General features: G+C 39.7%; 1 protein-coding gene across 7 annotated transcripts in view; it reads right to left on the bottom strand.

Annotated features, from left to right (window-relative positions):
- Positions 1 to 3278: 3278 nt before the first annotated feature.
- ZFPM2 (zinc finger protein, FOG family member 2) overlaps positions 3279 to 13116 on the bottom strand; it is a 445053-nt gene continuing 435215 nt past the window's right edge. For 6 of the 7 annotated variants that reach the window (XM_073330330.1, XM_073330331.1, XM_073330335.1 and 3 more), the window contains 2 exons: positions 11422 to 11646; positions 3279 to 6755 (listed from right to left, as the gene is read on the bottom strand). In XM_073330330.1, the coding sequence (XP_073186431.1) occupies positions 4264 to 6755; positions 11422 to 11646 (2717 nt within the window). In that variant the 3' untranslated portion in view covers positions 3279 to 4263. The remainder of the gene's footprint in view (positions 6756 to 11421; positions 11647 to 13116) is intronic. The other variant, XM_073330336.1, reaches the window with a different exon arrangement.

Consider the following 13116-nt stretch of genomic DNA (forward strand, 5'->3'; position numbering starts at 1 on the left):
TCTTGTGTTATGAGATGGAGTTATGAGATGGAGTAAATATCACTTCCCTATTTACTTTCTCCACACCAATCATGATTTTATAGACCTCTATCAGATCCCCTCTTAAGTCATCTCTTTTCCAAGCTGAAAAGTCCCAGTCTCATTCATCTCTCCTCATATGGCAGCCATTCCACACCCCTAATCATTTTGTTGTTGCCCTTTTCTGAACCTTTTCCAATTCCAATATATCCTTGTTGAGATGGGATGACCCCATCTGCACCCAGTGTTCAAGGTGTGGGCCTACTTGTATAGCCACTCCTTTTGGCTTGTACGAGAAAAGATTTTAAATGCTCTGTTTTTCCTGGGCCTAATTACTTTCTGCTGCATTTCTATCCCTTATGTGCATTCCACTCGCTCCCTCAATAACCCTAATAATTTCCTCAGGCGCTGCCTGGGATAATGGCCTTGGAACCAAACTGTTTAACTGAGGTGACCAATCACATGCTGAATTCCATGTATTTTATACTTTAGAGCAGGGATTCTCAACCTTTTTCTTTCTGAGCCCCCTCCCACCCTGCAACATGCTATAAAAACTCCACGGCCCACCTGTGCCACAACAACTGGTTTTCTGCATATAAAAGCCAGGACCGGCATTAGGGGGTAGTAAATAGGGCAACTGCCTGGGGCCCCATGCCACATTGGCCCCCCGCAAAGGCAAGTTGCTCAGGGTTTGGCTTTAGTCCCAGACAGTGGGGCTCAGGGCCCTGGGCTTCAGCCCCATGTGGTGGGGCTTCAGCTTCTGCCCTGGGCCCCAGCAAGTAATGCTGGCCCTGCTTGGTGGACTCCCTGAACCCTATTCACGGCCTCCCACAGTGGGACCCAGACCCCTGGTTGAGAATCATTGCTTTAGAGGAGTGCTCACTGTGGATTTCACTTTTTTTTTCTGTTGTTGAATTTTTAGACAAATAATGAACAAACATATAAAACCCCACAAATAGAAAAAAGGCCCAAACACAACAAATACATGATTTTTAAGATTGTTTGAGCAGCTCTAGTAACACTTGACAAAATCCATGGGCAGAATTCACAGGTGTTATAAGTCATTAGTTGGTCAGAAAACAGGTATTGGGGGCATATTACTTTTAATTATTTGTTATTGATATTACTGTGGTGACTAGAGGCCCCAGTCAAGATCAGGGCTCAGCTGTGGTAAATGCTTTATAAGAGCTAATAAGAGACATGCCCTGCTTACAATCTTGTTTAAGGTAAGACATAACAAATGGGTATAACAATGAAATGGAAGGAATGGGAGGAGAAAAAGGAAGGTAAAGTAACTGGAACATGGGGTTACTTAGACGAGCAATGTGCACAGTTAGATGCATCAGACTGATAGATATATAATTTATGAAAAATAAATAAGAAATAAAATGAATGTTAGTGATTCTTCTTACTACCTGCCTAGGCATTGTAAAGTAGCATAATTACACCAATTTGGCATTCTGTAGGTGTAGTAAATGAATATAAGTAACATAGCAAGGGTGTGATTCTCCTCTCACTCTACTATTGTTACTTCATTGAAGTCAATGGAGTTACATCTCTGTAAAACTCGTGTGAGTGGAGAACCAGCCCCATTGCCTCTATAATCTTTGAGTAGCAAAAACGCCCAACAATTTGAACAGGAATTTTTCCTGCACACAGCCTGAAATAGCCTTAAAAAATAAAAATGCAGGTGGTTGATGGACCTTTCCAAAACCCCATCCACAGTATTAGCTGGAGCACCATTTCAGTCTTACACAAACAGGTATGGCAGCTAGGCCCCCAAAGTTGATTCCTCATTCTAACAGGACAGTCCCAAATGGATAATGCCATTAAATTCTGCCTGTTTTGGGACAGCCTACCAATCTTTACTTTGTGAGTGTATTATTTCTAAATAAAGAAAGTAAAATATAGAATCATTTATAAATTCTAGGTCACCATAGATATGTACTATGTTAATTTTTGTGAAAGGATTCACTCCAGGTTAACACATCTTCAGTTTTAAAAGTACTGTACAAATGTGTGTAATTGTTTTGCCTCTTAAAAAATGTGTATGGTAGAATAAAAAGAAATGGGATATTTCAGGCTTAATATGAAAATTATTTTTATTTCAGCTGCATATGTGTAAATCTAGCGTACTACTGCTTAAGTCAACAGAGTTACTCTGAATTGACACCAGTGTAATGTGATGAGAATGTGGCCCATAAAATGCTGACTGAGGTCACCACTTCTCTTTACCTAAAACAAAAGGGTTAAGCTCCAGTAATACAATGTTTGTGCATGAAGCTGAAATGAGGAATTGTGCTGAAATTAGCATAAATACAGATTGTAAAATTCTTGAGCCTTCGTTCTGAAAATTGCATATGCTCAAGATGCAGCCCAGATTGGGGCTTTGTGAGTGTGCACAAGCCAGACATGCAGGTGTGTATCAGGCATTTTATACTCATATCTTGAACATGCAAACAAATCACATCCTTTTTACAAAATTTGGACCTCATGTTGTTCAGAAACATAAAGAAATCTCAGCAATTAAAAAATAAAATGTTTTCAGGTTCTACATAGCTATTCGATGTAAATATCATTCCTTTTTGTGTTTGACAAGGTGTTTGTACTTAGCTGATAAGGGAACTAAACTAAACTAACTAAAGTTGTTTATTTGATTTGTTCATGTGAAGGTCTCACAAGTTTATAAGATTAAAAAATGCGCCAGCAGTTTATTTTTTTCCACATTAAATCTGTCTGAAACAGCGGGAGGAGACGGCATGGTTGGGAACTCAGGATATTAACTCTTTCTTCAGCCCTTTGATATTTAATATCATATGTCAATTCTTGCATAGCATTTATTATTTATTAATCTAGGTTGTACATATTTTTTAAAATAAAAGATTAGCCACTATAAAGCCAATTACTATTTGTTTGAAAATACTGCTGTTTCGTTTCTTAAAGATCACTGGTGAGATTAAAAGATACAGGGCGATAGCTTCAGCTGGTGTACACCAGCGTAGTTCCATTGGCTTCAGCATATCACCATACAGCCCTTGGTCTTCAGTGAAGTAGTCTTCCTTGATTCCAATTAAAAGAAATACCCTGCGTATAACAGGCCTGCTTCTTTTCTCCTTTTAAACTGTTTTCAGATATATTTACTTCAAGTGCAGAGTGTATGATGTCAGCCTGTCCCCAACTGCTCACTTAAATGTTTTGATATCTACACCTTTGCAAATAGAGCAAAACAAAACAAAACAAAAAAATTACTGCCAAACGTCTCCAATGATCTGGAATTTTATTCCATCCATATACATGCATAGTAACAACATCTGTTGAGAAATTATTTCTATCAGAAGTAGAACATTATCTGTGTGATCACCAGTTGCAGTATTGCTACTCTTCTATTTAAATATATCTTATATATGAATTAGATTCATACTTGCAGCATTGAGTTTAGGGTTTCATTTTAGACTGTGCCTTTCAAAAGATAAAACTGACTTGATATGACTTCATTACTTACAATACTGCTTCCAGTAATTTTGTTCATTCTTATAAAGTATTGCATTAACAGCAAAGTTTTAAAAATTGAGACAGAGATGCATCAGCGAAAGAAAATACAAGTACTATACAAGAAAAAAATTGCCATCTTCATTTAACGTACGTTTCAGATTAAGAAAGTGGACAGAAACATACTGCTACATACAAATGCAAAGCCTAATGACTAAGGTACTGTATCTGCTAAAATATAAAGTGCAAACTGAGCCCAATAGTTCAAAAAATTGAAATTTTAAGGCGAACTTTACAGCATAGTTGAAACTTTTTTGCAAGTTATATTTTAGCAGATACATATATCTGCAACAGCATATAAGAAAAAAATCAGGATACACAAGTGCTTTTGAAGCTATTTCTAAAATGCTTTTCTGTATTGTTTGTGACTATTTTCTTTAAAATCTACTATACAGTGCAAACCATATGTGCTACACAATAACTATACAATAACATTACAAATGACTTTAATATAAAGTTTTTAAATAAAAAATAACATAACTACAGCTATGAATACTGCTGGTAAAATAAATTAATATTTTTGAAAATGGCACCAATAATACACTTTACTAATGGACTGTAATGAAATTACACCTTGAAGTCTTCAACTCAGCAATAATGAATTATCTCCTGATTGTCCAGATGTAATTCACACAGCTTTCTTTAGACTGTATGGAACAATATACTAAACACAGGTACCAAAGGTGACCAATTGTTTCATTTGACATGTTCCGCTGCATGTGATGAGCAATAAAACTTCTTGTGAGTTATAAAGTTTGAAAGGTTGTTGAACTGGATGTCACACAGTCGGCAATATTTCCCACTGGTTGGGGCTTGGGTAGAACCATTCACACCTTTTGCTATACTAGACAACTGTTCCTCCGCTGTAGGAATAGCTGGAGAGACATTTTCGTTTGCAGCTAAAGGATTCTCAGAAATCCAAGAGGGAGATTTGTGCCCATCTTCATGTTGAGGATTCTGGGAAATGTTCTCTTGTTGTTGGTTTGTTGCAGGCCTTTCCTCCTGTTTTAGTCCACCATTAACTATTACCATGCCTCTGTTTTTTGGCAATAATGGAAGAGACTCTTTCTTCTGCACAGCACACCCGTTTGAAGGTATCTGGCCTTTAGGAGATTCACCTTCTGTATTTGTGCTTTGATCTAAATCAGTGTTATGGATGACGAGAGAACCAGAAATGTAATCACTTGGCTTTATGCCATAATATGGAGAAAGCTGATCTGCTCCTTTAGCTTTCTTTATTGCTCCAGGGTAAAGGCATTGTGGAAGAAACAAATGTTTGTTTTCTTCTTTTGTAGCAATAAGCTGGGCTGCTTCACTAAAGACTTTAAGTCCTTGAAGAGTTGCTAAGTGTGTAGAAAACAAGTTTCCATTGGGAGAAGACTGTTTCGAGTTTCCATTTTTCTCACATTTGATTATGCTTCTTTCATAACTGACATCAGGGCTGTTTCGTTCACTTTCTGGGTTTTGAAACACTTTGCCCTCAAGCTGTCCCATGTCATTACGCTGATGTGCAGTGACAGGGCAAAAATTTTGCTTATGGGCAAGATAGTTCTCTACCTTATTAAAACTGATCTTGCAAACTGTGCACTCATGGTAGTCCAGAAGCCTTTTTGGAGAGGTGGATGTCCTGTCTGACTGTGATAAACATTTTTTGCTGAGATCTATGGGTACATCCATCTCCAAGCAAGAAACTGTGGAGTGTGGAGTGTCGCACTTTGAAACTGGAATACATTTGTTAATGGACAACGAAGTTTCTAGATGCTTTGAGACTATTCCTGGAAAGATATCACACCGAGGATGGTAACATTCTCCAAGACCTTCTGTTGATTCTTGAGTGGATGTGCAAGGGTTGCCAAGATTAGCCACTTCAAGAAACCGTTGTTGAACCAGCTGAGGCCTTTGCTCCTGCTCTGGTAGGCACATCTCATACATCTTCCTTCGTTTACGTGTGCGCATTGTTCTCTGCATAGCAGGCACTTTGCTGGAAGCAGATCTCTTCAGTGGAGGATCATGGCGTGTGGCACAATAATACTGTTTGTGGACCATGTATGTTTCATGTCTGCTGAAAGTAATATTGCAAGCTTCACATGTGGTTTTGTTGGGATCACTTTCTCCTTCTACTAAAGGAGCACTGGGATTCTTCACATCAGCAGGTTTTCCATTCATTTTCTCATCATTGCTGGTTGCAGCTGAGAGCTTCTTAGCCTGTGCCGAAAAGTCTTTTTCATGAACCTTACTGTTTGGCCCAATCAAATCTAAGACAGTGGAGGAGTTGATGCAAGATGTCTGAAGAAGTTGGTTCTCTGCATCGGAGGTGTGAGGAGCAGTATTCAGAATGTTTATAGAACTTTGGCCATTATTGGGACTTACAGCCTCAGGTATTTTTTCAGAAATGCTGGAAAAATCTGGTGACTTTGCCATCTGCTGCCATCGGCTGCTGCAGTAATGCTTTTTATGTACCAAGTAGTTGTCCAAATTGTTGAATGTTATGTTACACTCAAAACAAGTAGCCCCTTTTGGCATCAATGGACTGTAAATTACAGGAGGATAACTGCTACTGCCATGCCTCAGTCTTCGATGGACCAGTTCAGACATTTTGGCTAAGATCTCTGAAGCCTGGGGAACCACTGTGATGTCCTGGGGAAAAGCAAACTGAGAGAGAAAAGGTCCCATAGGGAAAGAAGGGCCAATATTAGGTTGAACTGGGGAGGAGGCAAGTCTTGGGCTAGATGGTTCAGATTTTATTTTTGTGTATGAAAAACTTTGTTTATTTGTTACAGGCTGTGTTTCTGGCCTCTGGGCCGGAAGGAAAAGTGGAGTCTTTTTTTCACATTTGTCAAGCTCAGTGTCCGAACTTGCATCCTTAGTCTGCATGGTCTTTTGGCTCTGGGGAACTTCACTTCTGTTCAGAAGGTCTGTTGCTGGCTGTAAAGCTTCTTCAGCACCACCTGGAGAGTGCTCAACGTCACTTTCTCTTTGCAGCTTGTTGCCAGAGACATGTAGCTCTTGGTGCTGCAATAACTCCCTCTGAGTTTGGAAGCCAAAATGGCAGTGATTGCATCTAAAGGCAGCTTGAGTGAGATGTGAAAACAGGTGCTGATGAAAGTTTATCACTGAGTCTGCAGTGTAGTTACAAACTGTGCATTTCAGACTAGCACCAGGTGGGAGAAATTCTTCCATTTTCACTCCTATGGAAAAGATAAATAATACACAACAAGTTAGGGTAACTGCTTTCCCCTCATGCAGTATACCATGAAAAGCAATCATATGGAGAATATAAACATCATGAGCACAACTCATTTTCCTCTGGTGAAAATGTTCTGTAAATATTCACCCATATTGGTCACTCAGGCAATGCTTAAATCAATTCAAAATCTCTTTCCAACCAATTGCTATAAGAGGTTCCCAAATTTATCAACTGTGACTATATATGCCATGAACTGGCTCATTTTCCATATTGAGTTCAGCATGGATTCAGAATTTCAGATATGAAGCAGAGAGCCCTCCAATTAAGGGCCAGAGTAGGGGAAGAATAAAAATAGATCAGGCTCTCTCTAAATGGAAATGCCAAACTAACCCATTCCAGTTTTAGAAACAGCAATTTCCACTTGGAAAAAGCATGTTGTTCCCCATAGATCAATAAGCATTGGGGTCCGATGTTCCACACAAGGATATTCAGTAGGAGCCACAGAGAAATCAAAAGGCTCAGGAGTATGTTCACTTTTCTCTGATCACAGGAACATATCATGGCAATATGCTTGAGATTCAGTCCTCAAGCTCAGAGGGGGCCTATAAAAAGCACTGAATCAGAGGCAGAGTTGCAGACAGCACATTTCCAATAATCTCCATTACTGTTGGCCAGTGCCCGCTTGGCTGAGATGAACTGCCTATGTGGGAAAGAAGATCCAGGGCTCTGGAATGGGAACTCAGTGGGAGGATTGCTGAAAGGGTGAGTCCACTGTGAGGAAGGAGGAGGGCTGGACTCGGAGGAAAAAATGTCGATGAAGATAGTACTCTTTTAGCCCTACACCACTAATAGTCACATGCAGTTATTGCAGGTAAGGAGTAAGGCTACAATTTCAGAATGGAAATTTTTAGTAAATTTCGTGGCAGAGGTGCAAGAAAAAACAGTAAGACAGAGAAAGGTCACAAAACAATGCAATTTTTGCTACATCAGCATGCACAAGAGTATGATGAGGATGTTCAAAGATCAGGTCCAGGAGAGCCGGAAGGTTGAAGAGTAACCCCACTCCACACTCATCCCCAGTGGCAGCTCATGCCCTGCAGGGCTGGGTCTGGCTCCCCACTCTGGTTGTTGCAACCTGGTCCATGAGGTTGTGGAGCCACTCACATTTGGCCCATCCATCCCTCTGTGGATGGAGAGAGAAGGGTGGATGGGACACATCACTCAGTTTGGGGGCAAGGCCACTCAGTCTGGGGGGGGGGGGGGGCTAACCAAATATGTTTTTACAGCCATTTCATGGACTTTATTAAAATTCACAATTTCTGTGACCACCATGACAAAATCATAGCCCTACTGAGACATATTTTTCTTAGATATGAACTCACCAGAGCTCTTCCTATCAAGTACAGTGTAAGAACAGAAGCAAATTCAAACCATCCCCACAATCTGTGCAGAGAATGAGAGTGTGTTTCAGGTGTACTCAAGCTATAAATGCCTACAGAGCACAACTAAGGGCAGAGTTCTGTGCTGGAAGACCAACAATGGCCTACATTGTCTAAAGAGGAGTCCAGGGCTTCTATGAGTTTAATGAAGAAACATTTGGAAGGAAAAATATCTATGTTTGATTTAGATTTAAAACATTATATATATGTGCATGTGCACATGGTCAATTAAACTGCGTTCACAGTTTCTTCGTAACACTGGAGCAGTGCAGAGCAGTGAGCACCACAGTGAAACTAGCACAAGCTGTGAAAACTCATACTTTAAGACCCAGAGGACACTGCTTCAATCCCTAGTGCTGGTCAAAGTACCCTGTGGCCATCACATATGGGGGGTTTGTCCAGGATATGAACTGCTGTGGGCCTCATATGCTTGGGATTACCTGCCCAAGGAAGTATGTAACACACTGGTTAGTGTGTGTTCTATGCCCCCCTCTGTGCTGATCCATAGAGGATGTGGGTCTGTTATAGCACCCAGCTAGAGCACAGTTCTTTAGCACAAGCTGTAAAGACCTGTAGTTTTAGCTGTGTAGCCCCTGGTTCAGTTCATGATGTCCGCCAGCATGTCATCTGTCACACAGGCAAAAGTGGCAGCCATTAAACTTTCAAAAAGAGCAGGAGTACTTGTGGCACCTTAGAGACTAACAAATTTACGCTCAAATAAATTTGTTAGTCTCTAAGGTGCCACAAGTACTCCTGTTCTTTTTGCGAATACAGACTAACATGGCTGCTACTCTGAAACCATTAAACTTTCAGAAGAAGTTCATGCAGATTTTGCAACATTATATTTAAAACGTGTTTAGAAGCAGGAATAGTATCCAATGCACTGAGATTATCCCCCACTGCTTTCACAGTGCACAATGTTACAGTATCTAATTTCTATCATACTAGAATTAGGTAGATGGCACCTTGCTTTACTGTCTGATCAATGGGGTCCTAATCCCCCAAACACATGTGAGTAACTATTACTATTACACATGTAAATAGTCCCACTGAGTTGAAAAGGAAGGTTTTGACTTTTAACAGAGACCTCAACAAATTATTCACATTGTAACACATATTTTTGCATCCTTCTATACTTATACTAATTGTTGTCAAAATGATATTTTACTATCTTAGGGTTAGACCTATAAAGGGACTTAGGTGCCTAACTGGCACTTTAGTTTCCTAGGGCCAAATTTAGATCCACAAAAACACTGCTTAGATGCTGCCTAATCCTGAGCACCTACATTTCTACTGTGCATAAAATACTTAAATATGCATTGGAGCAGGGACTGAAACTTGGGTCTCCCAGGTACATGCCCTAACCACTGGCCTGTAGAGTCATTTTCTCTCTGGCCTAATGAATATTTAAGTCTTTTAATAAATAGTGGAACAGCTCCAACAGGAGGAATTGAGTGTATCCTATCATAGAATAGCTTACAACCTGACGGGTAGGGCAGTCTCTGCTCCAGAGTAGGGATTCAAATCTGGGTCTCCTTCATCTCCGGTGAGTGCCCTAACATCTCGGCTATTGGGTACAAGGGCATCTACCATCTGCTCTTCTTTTTTCTTTTTTTGCAAGAAACGGCTGACCTGGCTTCAGTGCCTACATTTTTTAACTGCTGAAGAGAGATAGGCCCCTCCCTCCAGCCCAAATTTAGGCACCTAAGTCCCTTTGATGGGTGGGGCTTAGGCCCTACCCCACTCTTTGGCATTTCCTATTGGATAGTTTAGGCAGCTCCCTGCTTATTGAATCCTGTTGCTAGGTACATAACTCTCCCCATGAAATGCACAAGGAGCCCAGGCTCTGAAATCAGGGTTGTGTATTCCACTGGGCTCACGGCACCTATACATTAGGGTGGCAGTGCTGAGGCTAAGTCCCCATTGTGGATTTAGCCCTCAGGCTTGTTACATGAGTTCTCCTTCCTGTAAGTATGCATTTTCATCATTTTCTTATCCATGCACTACACATGAACTTTTCAAGTAGCAGACCATTCAGGGAAAGAGCAGAGACATATTGCACATTTTCACGTTTACACTACTGGAAATGTAATATATTATGGTTTAACATGTATTTTTATGTAAATGATTTTCAAGGACATACACAAAGCACTACACAGAACTATAAAATACTAAACTGAAGTTGTGGGGAAAATGAAATGATATTATAATATAGTTTTTTAGAAACAGCATGTAATGATGCAGTTAAAGACAGTAATTTCAATGTATATACACATTGGGGCAGAGTTGTGCCTGCAAATTGCATACGTTCCATCAGTGGAACTCTTTGTCCTGTAATAGATCCGCAGGAGAGAGACCTTCTCCTGCAAACCTTTGGTGACATCCAGCTGCCATGGCACACTGGGCTGGAGCTGCCTCCTGTAAAAATGTAAAACATACATAAGCCCTCCAGAACTCCTACTTACCCAACACGGTCCACAGAGACTTCTGAAGAGCATTTGCCTCTTCCCAGGCATACCTTAGTACATATTTCACTCTAAAGCCAAGTTAACTGCTTAGACCTGACAGCACAGCCTTTCTCATCTACAAACTTTGCATGCCTAGTGGAAACTTCAGTGTGGAATGTTCTGTGTATTTACAACTTGTGATTTTTCAATAATCTGATCAAATCAAAGCTAAATTTCAACAGAACACTCAGAGATACTTGATAATAGGTCTAAATCTATGCCAAATTTCAGCTTTCTAATGAATGGGAAGTAATATCTCCATTTTATAAACAAGGAAACTGAATTCAGAGGTTGTGATATGGTTCTAGACTATAGTGGGAGTCAGCATCAGATCTGGAATAAGAATATAGGAGTTCCTAATGCCCATCCTATACTACAAATAACCAAACCTCTCAAGGGACAAAGCTTTACACCTTTGTTTAAATATCAGAGAGAATCTAGGCCATTAAATGACCAAGCGTTTGATTTATGTAAATGCATAAGTAGGTCAGATAAATGCAATACTGGTAGATTAAATGAATAAATTACAAAAATAAACAGATATATGTGAGAGGTGCATGGACTATATAATACAGTCCAGAAATGACTGATGTCTTAGTAGTATCTACTTCCAGTGCTTGATTGTACTGCTTACATTTAGAGACTCATTGAAGAAGATAAGGTTTATAGTGGTTAATGTTTAAGGAATAGCTACATCTACAGGGGGATATATTGCACTTACCACTGTGAGAATTTAGGTGCATTTCCAGAGCTCTTGCATTAGAAAAACTTTTGGTGCACTGTGGAAAGGGGCAGACACTGGATATCTGATGAGCACTATCTTCATTCTCCTCTGACAGCTGAGCTCCCTCTCTTTGCCTCCCACTGCAGTAGTACATGAGATGGGCCTGCAAATTCCGCTCACTTCGATACCAAATGCCACAGGATTTGCAAGGGAATATATCTTCTACAAGCAAATATAACCAGATGCAGGTTAGCCACAGTGTATTCGGCATCAACAAGTAACATGGCAGGCTTAAGTCCTTTAATTTTTCCATTAAAGAAACAACTTACTTAACAAAATGTTGGTAAGGCAGCCACAGGTTTCATACAATGTCATTTGCAAGGACAAGGGAAAACATTTGTTTGTTTGTTTTATAGGCCAAAATAACATAAAACACTGACCTACATTTTTAGGACACCAATTTTTTTTTAAACTAAAATAGAATTAATAGTTTGTGGCAGAAATGCAGTCTCAACTGTATTATACCACCATGAAAATATTTAATCAGAGATGTTCTCCAGTCACGTGGACCCTGATCCTGCAAAGCCTTACAAATGTGCTTAACTTTAGGCATGTGCATAAGTTTTTGCAGAATCTGGGGTTTGGATTCTTTAAATTAAGACTGCATGTCTTTCTAAAAAATATGTTCTAGTTCAATCACAAGTTTATTGGGCTCCAGGCAGGTTTCACTGGGGAAAATTCTATTGCCTGTGATAGCCAGGAGGTCAGACTAGATGATCATAATGGTCTCTTTGTAGCCTAAAATCTAAGAATGTAGTAATTACGGTAACTGAAAAGATCATGCTTTCTTTGTTTCTTGGATTCTTGTCATAACTAATGTTGGGAGTTAAATTTTGTAATATGCTATGACCTCTAATTGTAGGTTGATCCTTAATATTCCACTTTCTGAAACAGGACAAAAAGTTAAAATGTTGAAGTTTTCTTCTGAATGGAAATTCCAAAAAAATTTGATTCAGAAATATCAAAATGCTTCATTTAGACATTTTTGATCAAAACAAACCATCTAGACATTTCCCTATTGCCTTATGGGAGTTATAGTTAGGGTTACCAGACAGCAATTGTGACAAAACGGGACAGGAGGTGGGTGGGTGTGTGTTTGGGGGGGCGGGGGGCGGGGAAGGATTAATAGGCGCCAAAAAAAAAAAGTCCCCAAAAATGGGACTGTCCCTTTAAAATCGGGACATCTGGTCACCCTAGTTATAGTTCCAGCTCCCATTCCCCCCTGTGGGATAGGCTCTTTGACCTGACAACATCTCCTATAATAAATGTAGAGTCATGTGATTACCATGATGCACCATGTAAAGGAAATGCACTATGAAAGATGTCATCTACTATGGAGCTCGGCCCAAAAGAGAGAATGGGGGATGGAACTACACTGCCATTAGGCAATGCACCAGAAATAAATGCAGCTCAATTTTTTTATCTAATTTGAAACAAAACATTTTAGGTCAAGTCAAATGTAATATTCTGATATTGGTTGAACTTATCTGAAACAAAATATGTCATTTACATTTTCCTGATGGAAAGTCAAAATTTTTAATTAAAATCAAAATTTTCCTGCTGAAATTTTTAATTTTGTATCAGAGGTATTAGTCTGTATCCACAAAAAAAAAACCCAAGGATTCCAGTGGC

The sequence above is a fragment of the Lepidochelys kempii genome, chromosome 2 (assembly GCF_965140265.1).
Source record: "Lepidochelys kempii isolate rLepKem1 chromosome 2, rLepKem1.hap2, whole genome shotgun sequence".
Classification (NCBI taxonomy): domain Eukaryota; kingdom Metazoa; phylum Chordata; order Testudines; family Cheloniidae; genus Lepidochelys; species Lepidochelys kempii.